At 37.0% G+C, this 20,036-nt stretch overlaps 2 protein-coding genes across 3 annotated transcripts in view; both read right to left on the bottom strand.

The window, feature by feature from the left end:
- p3h2 (prolyl 3-hydroxylase 2) overlaps positions 1 to 17,811 on the bottom strand; it is a 41,147-nt gene extending 23,336 nt beyond the window's left edge. Inside the window, exon 1 of one of the 2 annotated variants that reach the window (XM_056759852.1) lies at positions 17,269 to 17,811. In XM_056759852.1, coding sequence (XP_056615830.1) covers positions 17,269 to 17,280 — 12 coding nt within the window. In that variant the 5' untranslated portion in view covers positions 17,281 to 17,811. Of the gene's footprint in view, positions 1 to 10,744; positions 11,541 to 17,268 lie in introns of those variants that run through there. The other variant, XM_056759851.1, reaches the window with a different exon arrangement.
- On the bottom strand, positions 13,274 to 14,373 carry LOC130430720 (claudin-1). Its single transcript, XM_056759865.1, has 3 exons — positions 14,076 to 14,373; positions 13,595 to 13,673; positions 13,274 to 13,500 (listed from the first exon to the last, which is right to left on the bottom strand). The coding sequence occupies exons 1-3, from the start codon at positions 14,215 to 14,217 to the stop codon at positions 13,341 to 13,343; spliced, it is 381 nt and encodes a 126-aa protein (XP_056615843.1). The 5' UTR covers positions 14,218 to 14,373; the 3' UTR covers positions 13,274 to 13,340.
- Positions 17,812 to 20,036: the final 2,225 nt, after the last annotated feature.

Genomic DNA, 20,036 nt, shown 5'->3' on the forward strand with positions numbered 1-20,036 from the left:
TCTTATTCAATACAGCTACGCGTTTGTCTTTATGGACCGTAAAACGAACAGCAGCTGGACCCGATGAGTTTTCCGGCTTTGTAGGTAATAGCCGAACATAATAACTGCGGAAAAACCTGTGAATGATTTCAACCAAACAAAGTGATTCAATGTAGACATTTCAGACTAATAACGTACCATATGTCTGTCCCACAGGCTAAGAGCATCCGTCTAGCATCCGTCAGCAGACTACACAATTTTATATGCACCCGCAGGCACAATGACGTACTGTATCTAGAGCTATTCCTTTACGATGAAAACCATCTTTAAATGTGGACTTCATTAGTGGGTATGGAAATAGTAAACACAGAACCATTTATTTCCATAAAGGGAAAATAACAGCCTACATCTGTAAATAAATGGAAGTACTGTATCTTGCAATTAGGCCCTGACATAAATGTATGCAGAGACACGGTCAAGAGGGTTTATACAACTTTGTTACTCATAATTGTGTCGTTCCAACCCTGTACGACTTTCTTTCTTCTGCAGAACACAAAACAAGGTATTTCGACAAAATCTTGGTAAGCAAACAACCCTCATTGACATAAGTTACCTATTTTTGATCAAAAACTGCAACTTCATCTGAAAGGTGAATATTTTGTAGGCATGATGAAGGTAAGTAAAGTGTTTTTTGGGTGAACTTTCCCTTCAATTTCCTAATCGGAGGGACTTTGAAATACAGCTCATATAAATAACTTGTTTCACACACTTGCATTTTATAGTTTTTTACAGGTTTTTAATGTTTTTTCGAAATGCGCTGAAGAACATAAAATACAGAAAAAGCGCAAATTTACAAGAAAAATTAGAACATATAATTTTACAGGGAAAAAAACTGTTATTTTACGGTTTATTTCTGGCTCCCCAGCTGCCAGAAAATTTCCTTTTATATAGGACAGTGCAATCTGCTGTCCAGGAAAAGTGCTTTTCACTACTATAAGCGGTGTATAGTTTACAAGTTTACAGTTGTCTTTGAAAAAAAAAGCAAATTTACAAGAAAAGTGGGCGAATCGTTTTGTCACATATCCTTATATCCTTGAATTTCACAGTATTTTTCTATCGCTCCAGATTACTGTTTTTGTTTTTACGGATTTATTAACAGTGCATTTCACTGTCCAGGAAAAGGGGTTTTCACTCCTATAGTCAGCGTATAGTTTACAACATCACAACTGCTAAAGCGTTTGTCTCTTTGAATCCTCTCTCAGGCGGCCATCGAGACAGTTATGTAGAAAGCTGCCGACACGTGGGAAGATAAGCACAGATGGGAGTATTGGGTTTCCCTTTCTGCCTTGATAATGTCTGTTGCCGAGCAATCGAGCAATCCTGGATACAATATTTATAAAAACTGCAGATGAGTAAGACATGGTGTTATTTTGCAGGTTTTTTAATTAGGGAGGATAGATGATGTGCAATACAGATGGAAAGTCTGCAGTTTTATGTCCAAACTCAGACTGGTGGTCTCATTGTGTTTCATGTTGATGAAAGGTCAAAACCAACTACCATCAGAGTATCTAAAAGGAGAACGGGGAACACAGGTCGAGGGTGTCAGGTAGCTAGGAATGAGATTATTGACTTGTGGTTTTGGATCTGACACAACGCTTTGTAAACGCTTTAGAAACGTGCTGGAAGAAGCATTTGTGAGTTTTTCCACTAGGATATTTTCACCTCGATTATAAAGCTGTTGACTGCTTTATGGGAAACGCCTGACTTTCCCTGGAAGTTCAAAAAGTCACGTCTTAGAAAGCTATAGTTAAACGATAACAATACCTGTCTTCTGTGCAAAGCCCAGGGGCATCAGTAATTGTCAGAACAGGACCCTGAATTTGCTTTCAGAACAGTGATTGGGTGAGGTTTCAAGAAACAGGTCATTATTTGTTCATTGTCAATAAGAAATAGTAAATTTAGAATTATGTTTATGTTTAACCCTAAACCGTGCTTTTAAAGAATCAATTTACCCAAAAAATTCTGTCATCATTTACTCACTCTCAAGTTGTTCCAAATCTGATGAACACAGAGAAAGATATTTGGAAGAATGCTTCTAAGCAAACAGGGGCCATTTTGACTATCCTTGTAATTTTCCTACCATAGTGGCCAAGAACAGTTTGGTTACAAACTTTACTCCAAATATTTTTCTCTGTGTTCATCAGAACAAAGATATTTAAACCGAATTTTATATGTGGGTGAACTTTCAATCTTTTCCTCGAAGAAATCTATCAAATGACTTCAAATACTCACAGTAAATACAGGCCTGAATCTACATTATGGATTTTCCTTTAGTTTTGGGGCTTGTTCGCATCACTATTCGTTACTTTTATCGTTTAGCATTCCATCGTGTTGACTGAATTTTCATATTTCTCTGAGTGAAATACTGCTTTGAAGCAATCCACAGGTCTTCGCATGGGAATAGCATGGGTTCCTCAAACATGTCAAATCTCATTGAGATGCATCATGTCTACAGGCCTTAAGACTGGGTGAACTGAAGGTAAAGGCAGTCAGGAGGGGTTCCCAAAAGACATCACAGTGATTGAAAACACACACAGATTTTGCACGTCTATCAATCTCACATCGTGTGGGAATGACCACATAAATTCATGTGTAAAATTCTGCACTGCTGTTGCGAATTAGGAAAGTTCATAGAATAGGATTTCATAAGAAAGAGTGCCTTTAATATTAATGAAAAAGTTTTATTACAGTATCCTCACAGAGTTATATATTTCACATTAGATATCGCGTATCACAGGCAATTTTTCCAATCTAATATTAATCTTGAGAGCCTATGCAGTAGTTTTGCCACTTTAAGCTCTTAACAAGACCAATGTCAGTGCGTCCTCCTAACCCAGCCACACAGTCCCTGGGTTTGGCTTCGAAGAGTTTGAAGAATTGGGGAAGGCTGACATGAATCATGCAAAGGATTTAAAAGGGACCTGAAGGAGTTTGCAAACTTTTAAACCCTACAGATGGAAAAAAGCGACAGCCTGTTGATCAAAAGACCTCCCAGATGAATTGTGAATATCATTTTCTATCTAAATATTGGTTTAACTCACTGCTACCAACCAGCATCATGCATCTGCTCAATGCATCCAACCGCAAGCGGAAATCAGATCCAAACACCTTATGGTGTTTTTGCTGTGTGATGTGACGTCTTCCAGAAAACCTTTGACAGAGCACTTCATACTCGTATTTGAGCTAACCTCACAACTCCTGGCAGGACGTTCACATAAATCAACAACATAAAACACATCACTTTCTGTCAAAGCTGTCCAAACTCAATGTCTGATAGTTAAAAACGTAAACTGAGCTCATAAACTACTATAAACCTGTGAATTTGGAATTTTGTGTAGGTAAACCATCTTTCAAAATAACTTCCTTGGAATTGCAGAACTAATGTTGGGAACCCTGTGGACTAGTTTTGACAACAGGCAAAAACACTCCATGTCTTCAATTGTTATCAAATGGCAAATTCAATCAGGCACATTTGATGCACCGTTCATCTGTGTACCTTTGAACCTCCTCCAGTAATTCAGCCTGCCATCTGCTCAAGACACCCGCGAAATGGAATAAACTTCATCAATGCCCCTTGTAAAAATTCCTTCCTTATGAAGAGATGCCCAAAGCTACCACAGAGAGCTCCCAACCAGTGATAAATACTCTAATTTAGACTTGGCCTAATAACTGTTTCTAGGTTAACTTATGGAAACATGGTCACCTGGATATGTCTTGTTGTAGGTGTTGGTTCCAAGCATGGAATACTAGCTTACTAGTGTCTCTAAGCATTTTCACTAGCTTGGGTCATCCATCTTCACCAGAAAGCCCATGCTGGTTCACAAGCATCAACAAGACCTTGCTGGGAAACATATTTTGACCGTGCAGACTAACGCCATAGCACTAACCAGCAAAACACTAACCAGTCTTTACAGGAGGAATATATCAAGTACTGTAGAAAGCAATGGAAAGTAATATCATTACACAATTAAAGGACAACAAATGGCCCAAGGCCAACTGTATTATATTTCCTTGATGTTTTAAGGAGTAGCCTGTGGTTTTCTGTGAAATCTGATATGACACCAAAGATAAATCCTTCTCCATTGTACCGTACCAAAAGCTACATGATTTAACCTGCTACTGAAAACAATACCTGGCCAAAAAGCCACTTATCAGTAAAACTAAATTTATAAACCATAAACTGTCTCTGTGTCAAGCTGTAAAGACCAAACAAATGTAAATGAGATACTTCAAAACACTGGAAAGAAATAATAATAATTCATTGCAGCGGTGTATTTTTTGTTGATGGTTCACATGGTCCCAAATGATTTCGTTTTTCTTTATATTTTATTTGTTTGATTAAGTTTACTTTGTGGTTCGAAGATTCCACAGAAGTCTTAAAAATAACTTGTCATAACAAGTCATATTCTTGTGTAGGGGGAGATGGACTTTTCAAGCCAACAGTTGTTTCAATGGTCCTTGAGCAGACCCAAAGCGAAGGCAAAATTGGTTGACATTTTCCAACTAAAGAACGTATTTTGACATGTCAGAGATGAAAAAACACATACAAAATTGAGCAACTATGACGTTGTTACACAATAACATCAAATACAATTTTCCTGTCTACATTCAGGCTTATGAAAGAAACAGACACGAGAATCCAGGTGTTGGGGTGGTAAAACCAGCAATGTGGAACTTGACCCAACCGAACTCAATCACAGCGTTCACGCTTCAAATTGACTTGAGTATCCGCAGATCTGTGATGTTAGTGAATGGGACTCCTGTTTCTCCCACTACTGAACCACCAGATCAAAATGTGGCTTCCAGCACTTTAACACATGACTCACATCCTGCAGGAGCCTTCACATCATCACAGCAATGAGCTCACCTCATCATCTCCGCAGACGTGCTGAGACTACGTGCTGTCTGTGTTTAAAGTCGGTCTACCACAAGGGGAAGACTGTATACTTTTATTCGTGAAATGATACCGAACTCCTGATGATTTCCACATGTGCTTGAAAAAACAAATCTCACCCTAATGGACAATAAAAGACTTATCTAGAGACAAGAATATCTTGGAGTCTTGGGGTGGGCTTTTTAGACATGTGCCAGAAACCAACCACTTAGAAACCTCTACCGCCATGGCAACCACTCAACAAAGCCCTAACAACCATCCAGAACACCCTGGTATCTGGTGGCAAGTCTTGCACAGCTAAACCCTTGCGAAAATGAATTTTTGCTATTGAAATCAACTTGAATTGGACTGCAACAATTAATGAATGTTATAGAATTGAAACCTCACACTCCTGATACGTCCCACTTGAGAGACTAGTGAGGTTTAGACTTACAGGTGTGTAGTGAACATGACACTCCAGCATTAAGTCAAATCCCACAAGATTAAATACATGAGAGTTTAAAAGCATAGGAAACTCTCCACTGTAACCATTAACCATCCTCTAATAATAAAACAGGTACTTAACCCCCTTCCCGTGACACACACCTGACCTTTCCTAGAGTGGTTTTGTATTTCTATTTCTTCACCGAACACACCTTCAAATCCCTATACGACAAAACATACTAGTCACTCAGGAACTTGCTGACGACAATGTGAGCAGTAATGGAAAAGTACATAGGATTGTTATATTACAAACATATGGACACATGGAGGGGTGTCGCTCTGAATCAAATAGGATCGAGTAAATGAAAGCCAACCTGTGCACGCAAATTCCCTTTAAAATGACTTAAGGCAGTGATAAAGTTATAAAAATATCTAACAATCAACAAGGATGAGAAATATAATGAAAGAATGTCCTTTAAGTTTGGTACAAAATGTACAAAAACAAAATGTTCCTAACCTGCTTGACTTATTTCAAAGGAACCCAAAATGAAATGCAGGTTTGGAAAGACGTGAAGACGAGTACATAATGACAGAATTAACATTTTGGATACACGTATTTCTAAAGGTTAAAGCCTTGTTAAAGCAAAGGCAAAATAAATGGGAAATAAAACATCTCCATCCAAAACCTCCTTTTGCTCGAAATAGAAAGTGTTTCCTGTTTTTGCTCTTTGACACACACCCAACCCACATCCGTGGATCATCTGTACACCCACGTCCCACTCTGTACACCCACTGTTTTGATGGATTTCTGTACCTTTGCACTTCTGGCAGAGGTCTACAGCACAAGATCATGTTTAGCACAGAGCTACAAATATTAAGTGTGCACTAAATAAGAATAAATACAGCTGTAAAGTTTGATAGATGTTGAGGAACCTTCTAACAAGTCAGTACACCAATAAAGTAGTGTCCAAAAGTGATGTACAAGTTTAGAAATTTGACATTTTTAATCAAATATGTTACCCTCGACAACAAAACCAGTCATAACCCTTTGAAAAAAACAGCATATGCTAGTTTGGTGTGTTTTGATGCTGGTGTGCTGGTTTGTGCTGGGCCATAGCTGGTTTAAGGTGGTCAAACCAGCTTCAAAACATGCCTAACCGAGCATATGCTGTTTTTTGCAACAGGGAAGTCGCAAGGGTATATTGTAGCAAGCAACAGCCGACAAAACATTGTATGGGTCAAAATTGTCGATTTGATCACATTTCGATTTTCAGATTCCAGATTTTGGCCAAATATTGTCCTATTCTCACAAACCCTATAATGTTCAGCTTTCAGATGAAAAAATGACTCTTATGACTGGTTTTCTTAAAAAAATATATATATATTAAAACATTCTTGCAATTGTGCATGGCCTATACTAAATATTAATGATTTGGACTAAATAATGAGGAAAAATAGCCAATAAGAAAAGCATCTCAGCACAGGACCTGAAGAAACTGGCTGTTAAAATGACAATTCAGCATATTCAAGGCTACTTTGTGGGCTTTGTTTTATTTTATTGTCTTCAATGTCAGTACACAACACCAACAAATCGGCAAACATCACTCATGAAGAATGCCAAACTGAGGAGATAAAACCATAAATAAACAGAGACGAAAACTATCAAGAATGTTCACAAAAGATCCAACCATTTCGTATACATCATTGTAATGTTAACCACTGTTTTTCATTATGTAAGTGGAAGTCATACTTTCATTGAAAACAAGAGGAACAGCCACCAATGGAAAACTGTTCTAGACTCCAGACAGTCATTCGTCAGAGCAAACAGATGTTTGCCTGGCTCCTGCATCCCCTTTTTCCACTCGAGCAGGATCGTTCCCAGGCATTGCCAAAATTCCCCCAAGAGTCCTTCTCTTCAAGAGCTTTGCCAGTTCTGGGTCTTTCCTGTGACCCCAGACCAACACTGACTTTTCTACAGTATCTCTTTATAGAGTCACAACATATCAAACAGAGTTGTATGACGGAGTAAAATCAAAGCACTAGTTCTGACATGTGGCCAAAATCTGCCACAAAGAGAAAGATGCAACATAAAACAAGAATTAACAAGATCCTTTAGAGTCTACGACTTGATCTTCATGAGTATGTCTGCAAGGACTTTTAGCTGAAGTTGATATCTAAACACAATTGTTGGTCCTGTGATTTGGAAAATCAAGACCCCCAAAGATACAAATCATCGTAACAAGGCCGCTCTCCCTTTGCAGAATCTTCTGCCTATTGGAAGCAGCTGCAATTCAGTGGTGGTGTTTGCTTCAACTTACTCCACAGGGAGTCATTTTTTGTGCGACGAAGTAAGGCAACGTGCCGATACATTCCTGCTGTGCTGTTATCCGCTCAGAATCATCCATTCAGATGATGTGTGGCAGAGAAAGAACCATGCTGCCATGGGCATGAACAAAATGACCGGAGAAACCTGACACACTCATGCATTCAATACAGGTGCACTATACGCAAACATATGGAGAGTACACAGTAAAAAAAAAAGTCATTTTACGGTATTATTTAACAGTTTTCAGGTATTTTTGAAAAAAGTTCAGATTACAGAAATAAACTTCAAAATGTGTGCGTAAAATAACATGAAAACCTTTAATTTTCCTTTTGTATCTTATATCATTACTATATTACCGTTTTTTAACTGTATTTTTTATGTGGTGGCTAATTTGTGTACATCCGTATGATGGGAATCAAACAAAAACATACGACTGTGGAAAATACAATAATAAAACCCAACCTCTTAATCTAATCCTCCCTAGCGTAAAATGAGATTCCAACCTGTTCAAACATGAATTCGTAATTATTTTACGAGGTCGCCAATTCGTAGAACATACGATTATTAGAAAAAAACTATATTGAAGGCCCTCGCCTAACCCCACCCCTAAACCTTACATCAGTTGCAGGAAAGCTTATTGTTCTGAAGTCGTGCGAATTAATACGATTTAGCCACCTCGTAAAATAGTTTGTAATATTGTGCCGGACATCCATGTGAATTAGTTACCTCATAAAATAGGTTAAAATTACCATTTGAGATTTTGTTGGGAGTGGGACAACAGTCAATGTTTAACGGTGCAGTTCAAACAACACTAAAATTTCATTTAGAAATGTCATTTTTGGGCGAACTATTTTTTTTAACTCAACAAGGGATCTGGCAAACTAGACATCCTAATTTTTTTAAAGTGGACATCACTGCCGTAGGGTGAAAACGATATTGGTCACATAACATACACATTTTCAAAGGAGCCATCGCTGAGCGGTTAGCGAACGTACACTGACAAAATTAAGCTGTGGTGCCTGCCTATGGGTGAAGTTTATATCTGGTTATCGTTCTCTACGCTCTAAATAAAAAGTTCCACAAGCCATATAATTACACTGTCTACGAAAAGATCATTTACTGATCTTCTCTGAAGTTTAAGCCAATACACATTTAAAAGGGACCTGACTGACCACAGACCTAATAAAGCTCTTGCGGAGCCTTGGTCCATCTCTCTTGATCGAATCTTTTAAGCTATGGGAAACTATGATGAAGCGGCACGGGGCAGAACCGCTGACACAAAAACCGTCCATTCATAAGCCTAAACAAGCTGCTGCCTTTCCCTTCAAAAAAGCAAACATACTTCAAGAAGGAACACAAAATATTTGCCTAGATCAATGCTGATTGAAGTAAGAACACAAACATACAAGCTTGTTAATGGAGAAACAGTTGGCGCCTGTGGACGTCCAGGCCGAAAAGCCTCATTATGCCAGGGGCATGCTAGGAAAAAGGGGTGTGTGTGGGTAAAATATTAAGGAGAGGTGGAATGTTATTTATTTTCACAAACATCACCCCATAAACAGGAATAGATGTCCTGCTGTATCCACCAATCAGGAGCTTTGACTGATCTCTCCATCTCTGAAAGGGTTACAGCTGCTGACCTGACTAAAGCAGTCAAATGTTAAAGAGCTTTTGATATAAGAAGCATATTCTATTCATAATTTACTTGGGTCATGGGAACGTGTTGAGAATTGAGCATTGCTCTCAGAATTTCACACATCATAGCTTAAAATGTGTTGGAGATACATAGCCGGGTGGTGAGTGTGTCAAATAAATTCTGCTGAACGTTTACTTAATTTTAACGTTTGTTTCCCTCTTACAGTATTTTATTTCCAGGAGATTTGATGAAGCACTCCACATGTGACTTCAAACAAATCCCTTCAAGTGCTGCTTAATATTGTATTCGTGCTTATCACAAAAATACTATAGCAAACAAAAGCATTTACAACCCCTGCTGAAAAAAACTATTGAAACATCACAGATGGTTTCTATTGTAATGGTTTTATAAATGGTACACATGTGTTAAATGGTATTTTAAAATGTCTATTTTCTAGTATTTTAATGGTCTCCATGAAAATAAAATGATGAAGAATTAATTTTAATCTGGGATACCATAGATCCATCACATACCAGTAGATACCGTTATACTTCCCATTAAAGCCAATACAAATCCCATTATAACTTACATTTTCTTTTGTGTTTTGGCAGCAGGGAAAGTAAACTCAGGTGTGTGTGTGTGTGTACTTGTACAACTATCTTTACTAGGACCAGTTTGAGTTTTAAAACCAGCAGAGTGAGGACTAAGAGAGTAAAGTGAGGACCTTTTGGCCGGTCCTCACTTTCTGAGACCCCTTTAAAGGGCTGTTTGAGGGTCAAGACCTGGTTTTAGGTTATAATCTGGTTTAGGTAGGTTTAGGGTCAGGTACTCAGTTCTGATGGTTAGGGTTAGAGTAAAGAGTTAAGGGGCTCGAGATTGCGTCACTGTGTGTCCTCATAAAGATAGCTGTGCAAACACGTGTGTGCTGAAGTATAGATTATAGCCTACTATAATAAAGAATGTTATCAAGCTTTTCCTATAATAAAACCACCGTTAATCTTCTCAAATCGTAAAATTGCACTTTAGTTGCCCTACTGCGGTGGAAACTGTGGCGAGCTCTGGTATTTTGGTATCTATGGCAACTTCGTGAGGATTTCAACATTACGTAAAGCGAGAAAACCCTTTTGCGCATCTTTGCGTGCTTTTTTATTCGCTTTAAATCGCGAGTCAATTAACGAACGTATTGAATTGCAGCTATTGTGCAAGTACGTTACGCGACGTGCGTGCAGACACACTTTCTAGAGTTTCCAGAACCTTCCTTTGTAACCCGTGGGGTCCTACGGTAGTTCTCAGGATTGCGTAACCGAAAGAAACATTTCAAGAACGCAATTATATATAATATATACAATATTTCAGGAGCGAGAAAAATAATCAGCATTCAGCTCCTTATTTGTAGCCTGTTGCGCATCTAACGCATCGTACCGACCTTTCTGTAGGCGAGCTGCAGGTAGTTGTAGGGAATTCTCCTGTTGAAATCTTGAATGACATCATCGCTCACTTTATGCATGGACTGAGCGCCCAGCTTTCTCTCGATGCATTCATTCATGCAATTCGCCCTATGAAGAATCACTTGGAAGAAAGCCTCCTCGATCTGAAAGTCACCAAAGCGATGCTGGTCTCTGCATCTCAGCCTGCAGCTGATCCTGGTCTCGCGCACTTCAGAGAAACTGCTCAGCGCGCTCTCCATGTACCGCACTACATCGCCATAGTCCCCTTTATAAAAAGCCTCCACTGCGTTATTATAAAGCAGGTCGAAGGGCTGGAGGGTGGCCGATGACAACAGAAGCGCCTGGAGGATGCAGGTCAAGACGCCGCGGAGTTTGGAGTTTACATCCATCTTCTGGAAGTCATGCGCGTGATAATAAACGCTCGTCTGAAGGAGTGCGGGGTGTTTTAAAAGGCTTCAAGTTAGCTCCGAGGCAGTAGTGTTGTACCTCATTATGAATGACCGACATTTCTGTAATGACCCCCCGTCTCCTCCCCTCTGGTTTGGGCTGACTCCTCCCCTAACTCCCACACGTGAGGAGATGGCAATTGTTAAAGATAAACTGCGGTTTCTGACTTTGGAGTTTGTTGAAAATCGATATTACACTTGTAATAAAAGTGTTTTAGTTACGAACACCCTAAACGAGATATCTTAGTTACTTTCTAAAGCAGACAAAACTTTATAAACGGCGATGCTCATACGGCCGCCGGGAACGAGCACGTGTTGCTTGTTTAATGGCTCCCTCTAGAGGACCGGCACCGTATAAACAGCGCCCCTCTCACCAATCGAAGTGAGACAACAAGGTATCGCGGTACTATGATGTCATAGGCCGATCGGTCTGCGCATGAATCAAAACATTATGTGATTCAAGCTTCTTTTAGGGACAGGGAAGGGTTTTATTTCGGGAAGTAACCTAAATAAGCTGAATAAGCAGCTTCAAGATAAAAATACCTTTACTTTATAAACTATTACAAATGTTAACATTTTATTTGTTAACCATTATCAAAGTAACATACCACAGCACTGAGATTACACTCACTAGATTTTATACTATATATACAATACATATATATTTGATATATATTATTATGCATTTTATTGAATCATATTTTTTTAACTCTGTATTTGTATGCTTTTATTCTAGAGGCAGTACAAAAAAGGAGAGCTGTACATGGGAAAATAGGATCCCCGATTTTGTTGTGATTGGTAAGCGCTTACATTAAAGGCTGGAACTCTTACATCTACAAAGAAATCATGAATTAAATGTAAAACTCTTAGGCCTGATGGTGTATTGTAGTTTAAAATGTCTGTAATTATTATGCATTTTCTTTAATCATATTTTTAACTCTGTATTTGTATGCTTTTATTCTAGAGGCAGTAAGAAATCCTTCATGTTCACGGAGGACTGAGCTGGAGGTCAAAAAAGTTACTAAACTTGGGTTTCAATTAAATGTTTTCATCTTTTACAGGGTTGTTCGTAACTTATTTGACTGATACATATTTGCACATCTGTAAACATACTTTTTGTCTTTATTTTCTCTTGTTTGTTTATTCAGTTTGTTTATTGGTTTCTGTTATTATATGTTTATGTACTAAATCTTTTACATTGTTTTAATTTAATCCTTAATATATGAATTTAGTTGATACGTTTATTGTTGCTGTTTTTTTTGTATTGTGTTACTATTTACAGTTTTTCTTGCTTTTAGTTTATTGTTTGACATTACTTGTTGCATAGTATCCAGTGTATTTTTATGTTTCTGTTGTATTGTGTGACTTTGTTTTTGTTGCTTTTTCTGTTGTCTAAATGTTAGTGTCATTGTTTTTTGGTACCTCTTTTCACATTGTATTTATTTTAGCTGCATTTGAGTAGATTTTATTATCAGCATCAATTAAACACAATACTTGCATTTGCTTGGTTTCTGTGTTTTTCTTTCCAATTATTCAATGTATGATTATATATTGGGCCAGTTGTGGTGGAAAACAATTTTAGGGAGAAATAAGGTATTTATTTGCTACATGATCAGTGGAGTAATTATACAATAACATAGCCATTACTGTGAAATTACAGTACACCCATAAAACAGAAAACTGTACAATTACAGTTTATACTTGCACATACCCTGTATTACTTGCATATGAAGTAACTTGCCCCCATGGAATTGTTATTTAAGCAATTTCATTAAATGTTGAGGGCAAAAAACAAAATAAGACTATGTAATGTTTTATGAAAAAACACATTAAATAATAAGTTCAATTATTATGAGTAAATATACTTCAATAATTTGATTCAATAATTTGAAATTCCTTTCAATCGTGCTGTTTTGTGCGTGTGTTATAGTTTAATTTGAACACAAACGCAACACAACTGTTTACTGATATCCAGTATACCCCTCCTTGTCTACTAACACAACTCATGGACACACCAAATAGTTTTGTTTTTCCTAACCAGGATTTTATTCACTCCGCCTTCTAGTGAATGGCATAAAATGACCTTAATAGCCCAACTTTCAATGGTAATTCTTTGTTTTGTTGGTGCTCAAACATAGTCTTTTCCAGGACTCTTGGATGTTGGATGTTTAATAACATTACCGTTGGATTGCATGCATGTTGCGCTGCAGATGCTTAAGAGCATGCCTCCAAATAAACAAAGCAAAGCGGCAACAAATCCTGCAATCAGTGATCTGCCTATAACAAACCTATAAAAACACAGAAACCATAATCAATATTTAGACCCACTAAAACAGAAATGAGACAAATGAATGCTGGAAACATTATCAGAATGTGTCCTACCCCTCATCTGATTTCATCTTATAGAAATCTGCCATAATATCATACATAAACCAACTGGTTACTACCAAAGCACACAGACCTGGAAAAAAGAAGAACGCATGTTGTTGAATAGGGTAGAATGGGGACAGCGGTTATATTGTTAATATAATACATTGCATAACAATACTTTTTTTCGATTGCTTTAATAACCCACTCACTACTACACATTTACTTATTATATACGTTGATTTAAGAAATATTTGCATGTATTAAAAAAGAAAGTTTTAAAAATACATTAATTCTAGAAAGATTACAATTTACTATTAAGACAAATTCACACCAAGAAATATACATTTATAAAAATGATCCAAACAACAAATACAAGGACCATTTTGTTGGAATCACTTCCAGGACATTTTTATTCCCATCAGATGAATGATAAAACATCGACAGCCAATCAAAATTCCCTTAATGGCCTGTTTATTTAAAATGTGAAACTCACCGCTGAGGATGAAAAAACTCCCCCCCGTAAGAGCGATTCTGTTTTTCAACCGATTGTCTCCATCCAGATATCTTGTGCACTTGAGGCCAGCGATGGCCACCAGCACACCAACGCTGGCAAGCCCGATGCTGATGATCATCATTGCTCTTCCCACCTGGTCCTTAACTACAACAGCACACACTTCAATTAAAACATCCGATTGTGATGGGACATAACATATCGCTTTCGAAGTAATAAATTATGACCTACCATTCTGATTAAAAATGGACTTGTAATTGAAGCACTTGAACTGAGAGGAAGAGATGTCGATGGTGCAGGTCATCCACAGGCCTCCGCTTTTTTCTGTTAGCACCATTTCATTATTATTGTGCACGGAAACTTTCCATTCATTTGTAAATGTGGCGACAATCAACAAACAAAATCCAACGGTGGACAGAATATAACCGACGAGCTGAACCGCCATGTGTGCCAAAAATACCCGATTGGATTTTCAGCTGTGTTAATTGATTAAAGATAAGCGGTCTGTATGTGGCCACTTCTGAAGGACATCAATGCACACAGTTGTTTAGGCTGGTATTTATAGTAGAGAAAGTAGGTGTGATGCATCATTGATGCAATGGACTAAACAGTCAGAGCACTGAGTCGGTTTTCCGTGAAAGACTCTCTGGTGACTGGTGTGGCTCATGTCTTCTGTGGAACACAAAGGGCCAGTTTCCCAGACTGGGATTTAAGTAGTTTTACAAACACGCCATCAAATAAGACACCGATTATCTTATTGGATCTAGCGTTTTATAGACATAGCAGCACATTGTTTTGCTTTAGAGGACACGTATTAAGTCTTTCCACACCATTGTCAAGTTTCCTCCTCATTTATGACACAAAGTTGATTAATGTTGAAGTTATTAATAATAATATATTAGGTAATATACATCTGGAATGGCATGATGAGAGGAAGTTATGAAACAAGTTCATTTTTGAACTCTTCTTTTAAACCTGGTTTGTTACAACAGAATCAATGGTGGCATTACGGTTACCAGTTTTCGGAGATATGAACTTCTGATACTTCCAGCATATAGGCACTCTATCATTTGGCTTTAGAATGCTTTTAATATAGCAGCTTTATAAGATGAGCTCTAGATGTTTTAGGGAATTTGATGTTTCACAGTAAGTCATGCAGCTTTGGAAAAACATGAGGGGGAGCAAATGTTTAACTGTTCTGTGAATTTAGGGATGGTGTTGACATTTGGTTAGTTTTATTTGAAATGACGTCAACACCCTATATTTAAAATAGAGAAATAAGCAAATTCCATTTGATGACAAATGTGATGAACTGATATCAGTGATGCAAAAACACACCTAATAAATCAGAGCACTGTGCAGACATTATGCAATGTTACAGATGGACAATCCAAACAAATTTGAATACATTTCAACGCAAATATGCCGGATATGAGGTGCCTCGGAAATGTTTTTGGACACACAAATCTTTGCATGTATTAATAACATTATATCGCCACGCTACACCATGTAACATTCAAAATGAAATTATGTTACGAAATGGCTTGAAACTGTTTTAATTTCCTAATTCCTAAGTAGTTAATATCCACAAATGATCATTGTCAGCAGTATATTGTTTCATCTTTTAAAAACCTTGCTTGAAAAGTGTGCTTAATAAAGGTCATAGGTTTATGTTCTGTGATGCAATGAATTCATCCAAATATCGTCTTACTCATAATCTTGTGATGTTCCTCATTTTCTCGGCTTTTACATTTGTAACAACTGACTGGGTAATATTTTTTTTTTAAACTTGTTTTTTGACCCACACTTATATTTCGGGAAGGCAGTTTCTTCTTTCAATAATACTAATATAAGTGACTAATATAACTTTTTATCAATTATATTTGTAAGTGATTTAATTTCCTTAGCAGCCATTGGCTATTTCTGTGCATTAACTGCAGTGATGCATGCAAGAGGTCTGTGAAGTGTAAATATTTCTGTCTGTAGCCTCTTGAAACAACAAAATAAATCTTCTCATCCAGTTTTGAATGACTTCGATTCCGAATATGAGAAGTGATTTCAGCACATCTACACAGAGACTTCACAGCTTGAATGGTTTGTTATGAATGATTGTTGAACTACCAGGCCCTTACAATCACATAACATGGCCGCATCAAAACATGTTTGCTCACCTACTCCTGATGACTTTCCTGTGGTTCACTGGTTAGAACATGGCACTGGCAATGCCGAGGTCATGGGTTCGATCTCAGGGGATTACACATAGTCAGTAATACATTGTAATGTAAGACGCTTTGGACAAAGGCGCGAGTACTGAGAGTAATGGTTCCAGCCATTTACTGTAATTTTACAGGTTTGCAACCGTTTTTCTTATTTTACATTTGTGCTGTATTTCCACAGCAAAGTACTGGCAGCTATTTACCGTAATTGTACAGTTGAAGTACAGTTTTATGCTTTACGTCTGCACTGTAATTTCACAATAAAGTTCAGCTATTTACTGCAATTGTACAGTTTAAGTACTGTTTTCTGTTTTACGGCTGTACTGTTATTTCACAGTCAGTACTGGCAGCAGTGATTCCAGCCATTTACTTTCACTTTACAGGTTCGCAGCCGTTTTTCATTTAAAAATTGTGCTGCATTTCCACAGTAAAGAAACAGCAGCAATTTACCGTAATTGTACAGTTTTCTGTTTTATGGCTGTACTGTAATTTCACAGTAATGGCTATGTTATTGTATAATTACTCCACTGCTCAGATAGAAAATCAATACCTTATTTCTCCCAGAAATTATTTTCCCACACAACTGGCCCAATATATGATAAAATATTGAATAACTGGAAAGAAAAACACAGAAATCAAGCAAATGCAAGTATTGTGTTTAATTTATGCTGATAATAAAATCTACTCAAATGCAGCAAAAATAAATACAATGTGAAAAGAGGTACCAAAAATATTGTCACTAACATTTAGACAACAGAAAAAGCAACAAAAACTCACACAAAAAGTCACACATTACAACAGAAACATAAAAAAACACTGGATACTATGCAAATTACAGTACACACAAGACCAATTAGAAACATATCATTGTCAGATTGTTACAGATTCAGTTGAAATTGTACAAAAGTACAATGATTTGATAGAAAAAAGTTAAAGAATGAAATAATATACAGTCTTACTTTGTTTTCCATTTTGGGGGCCTCGGGGAGTCTGTCTCTGACTGGAGATGATTCTGCTGTTCAACAAAATGTGCTGCTGTCGTTTTCTTTTTTTTATTTACTTTTTTAATGTAACAAATAAAAACACATACACATAGCTTTTAAATCTAATGCATTAAAAAAACATCACTATTTACCCAAACTGCAAGTACAACATCCACATATTTAGTGCCAACAAAGCTGACAATGTTTTCTACAAACAAAACTCAAACATGGATAAACGTTCTTATAAAACAAAGGTAAAGACGAATTTAAAAAATCCGAACGTTGGCGTTAAGTGAGGTTCTAGCACTTTTAGCAAAAAAATGATTGCAAACAAAAAAGCCAATCGAGTAGGCAGAAAAACCTGTTAGTTTAGATTTAAATAAAAGTTTCAACTTACCGAACTGTATTGCAGATCAAAACAAAGATGCTTTTGTGGTGGAATTTGAATTACTTCCGGTTCTTCTACGGAGAGGGGGCATTCTGGGAAATGAAGTTCTTTACATAGGGCACATTTAACGCTGTATTTTCAAATCGACCACAACTTCCAAGATGCATGGCAAACTACATCATCGTATCTGCAAAGATATCAGGCTTGCTTGATTTCATGAAGCGCTGCGAATACTGAATCAGAGATTAAAAAGCAGGCGAAGCAGTCGGCTCTCAATGCTCAAACTATATCATTCAGTCACAAAAAACACCAATACAAATAATATAAAAAAATAATATAAAATAGTTTTTAAGGACCAAAAATGTTATACAATATAATATAATATAAATATTTGCCTTCTTAAAATTAGTTGTTGTATTTCTCATTTGGTATAAATTGGTTTTGCTGTGTCTGCTTAGGGTTTTCTTGATAGCAATAAAAGTATCATGTTATAATATATTATTATTGGCAGTTTTTGTTGCTTTTAACTTTGTGGCAAACCAAAACCGAGCCAAATCCTAACCGAACTACGTCCTTTTTATGTCAAGCCGAACTCAAGCCAGGATGTAGAAAAGTGTATGCTTGGCTTTTTGTTTCTTCTGGCTGACCAGACGCATGCCAAAAATGAGGCTAATTCTGTTACACACAAAACTGAAAAAAAAAACAATGCCGTAATTAAGCCAGCATTTGTTGCTATCTGGGAAGAGACGAGCTGTGACGTGATCTTGATGACCGAGCTGTTTTGTAAAAGTGAGATGTGTTAAAAGTCCCCACCCCCACATACTGCTTTTCACATAACAATACTTGTACAGTTGTACAGGTGTACAGTTAAATGCTGCAAATTTACAGAAAGGTTTTAATCTATGGGCCTTGGTCTGTTAATCTACAGGATTAAACTGTCTCTTAAAATAACAGTTTTTTACTGTTGGAAATTGCCCGTATTTTAACAGCAATTTCCAACAGTGTCGCCTATACATGCACTTTAGCATCGATTCAGGGAATTACATTATGTGAAATAAACAATAAACAAACTGGAACATTTGGATATCCAGTTATAACCAGTTTAAAAGAAATTGCACAAGAACCTCGGCTGCACAAATGTAAGTTTCACATGCATGCTATGAACAGCTGTGGGTTGGGTTGGGGTAGGGTGGGGCTTCATTTCACAAAAGACTGCAATGCTTACAGTAGGTTACAACCGTCATTTGTTCAAGGTATTTAAAGGCATAGTTCACCCAAAAATGAAAATTCTGCCCTGATTTACTCCCTAAATGTGTATCCTGTGTAAATTCGCTGCTCTGTTGAACACATAGAAAGATATTAAGAAGAATGTTTGAAACCAAACAGTTTTGAAGCACTGTTGACAACTACAATGGTAATCAATGACACCTCAGAACTGTATATTTTCCCACATTCTTTAAAATATCTTTGTTTTGTTTAATAGAAAAAAATATATATATACAGTACATAATATTAACAAACATGTGAGTAGCTAACTAGATTTTTTCTCGTGGTTAAAGGTAAAAAGTTAAAGGCGCTTTACCGAATCTAACCTTACATCAGTTTCACAACCTCTTTGAATTGAGTCCACAACAAATTCAATAAAGCCCCTTCACAACTTCTACTCGATAAGATACAGTATTCTAGAGCTAGGCATTCCCAAAAATTATATAATTAAAAAATATTATATCTTGGGATATGCATTATGTTAACTAAAGTTACATTCATATAATATATAAATATGACAAAAAAACAAAGGCTGAGACATATATAGATTTTCAGTGGTTTGGGCAACTTGTTTGTCTTATTTGACACAAGTCATATTGGGGCCCACTAGTGAAAAACACTGCTCTAATGTAATATCTATGTGGCGCCATCTTGTGGTCATCCATCATTCTGCGTAATCGAAAACTGTCAAAGCAAAACGTTTCAATTAATAAGAAATATCAATGCATCATATAATTTGTTGATGTGGTTAAGTATTTTTTTGTTTATGTCTTTGTCGGAGAAGCTAGAATAGGCATCAAGCAACATCTAGAAGACTAAATGACATAATGCTTCACAAATCAATTCCACCTTCAAATCTGAATAAATACTAAAATACACGTTTAAAAGTGCATTACCTAATCAGTTATGTCTAAAATGGCATAGTGTTTCTTATTGATCTAACTGAGTAAAGTTGACAAAAGTTATTAAAAGTGTAACCGGCATATCCTCCAGACACCAGTTTGCCAATTAATGGATGTCTAAACTTTCAGCATGTGCCTCGGGACTCGAACCAGTCTGGTGTCATTCCTGTATTGGAAACAGTGCCCTG

The sequence above is a fragment of the Triplophysa dalaica genome, chromosome 10, assembly GCF_015846415.1.
Source record: "Triplophysa dalaica isolate WHDGS20190420 chromosome 10, ASM1584641v1, whole genome shotgun sequence".
Taxonomy (NCBI): Eukaryota; Metazoa; Chordata; class Actinopteri; order Cypriniformes; family Nemacheilidae; genus Triplophysa; species Triplophysa dalaica.

Bases quoted from the DNA above. Each gene is read 5' to 3' on its own strand.
- LOC130430720 (XM_056759865.1), bottom strand. From the start codon at position 14,217: ATGATGATCATCAGCATCGGGCTTGCCAGCGTTGGTGTGCTGGTGGCC. The intron at 13,674-14,075 runs GTGAGTTTCACA...TCTTTTTTCCAG, and splicing joins GAGTTTTTTCATCCTCAGCG to GTCTGTGTGCTTTGGTAGTA. The intron at 13,501-13,594 runs GTAGGACACATT...GTGTTTTTATAG, and splicing joins AAGATGAAATCAGATGAGGG to GTTTGTTATAGGCAGATCAC.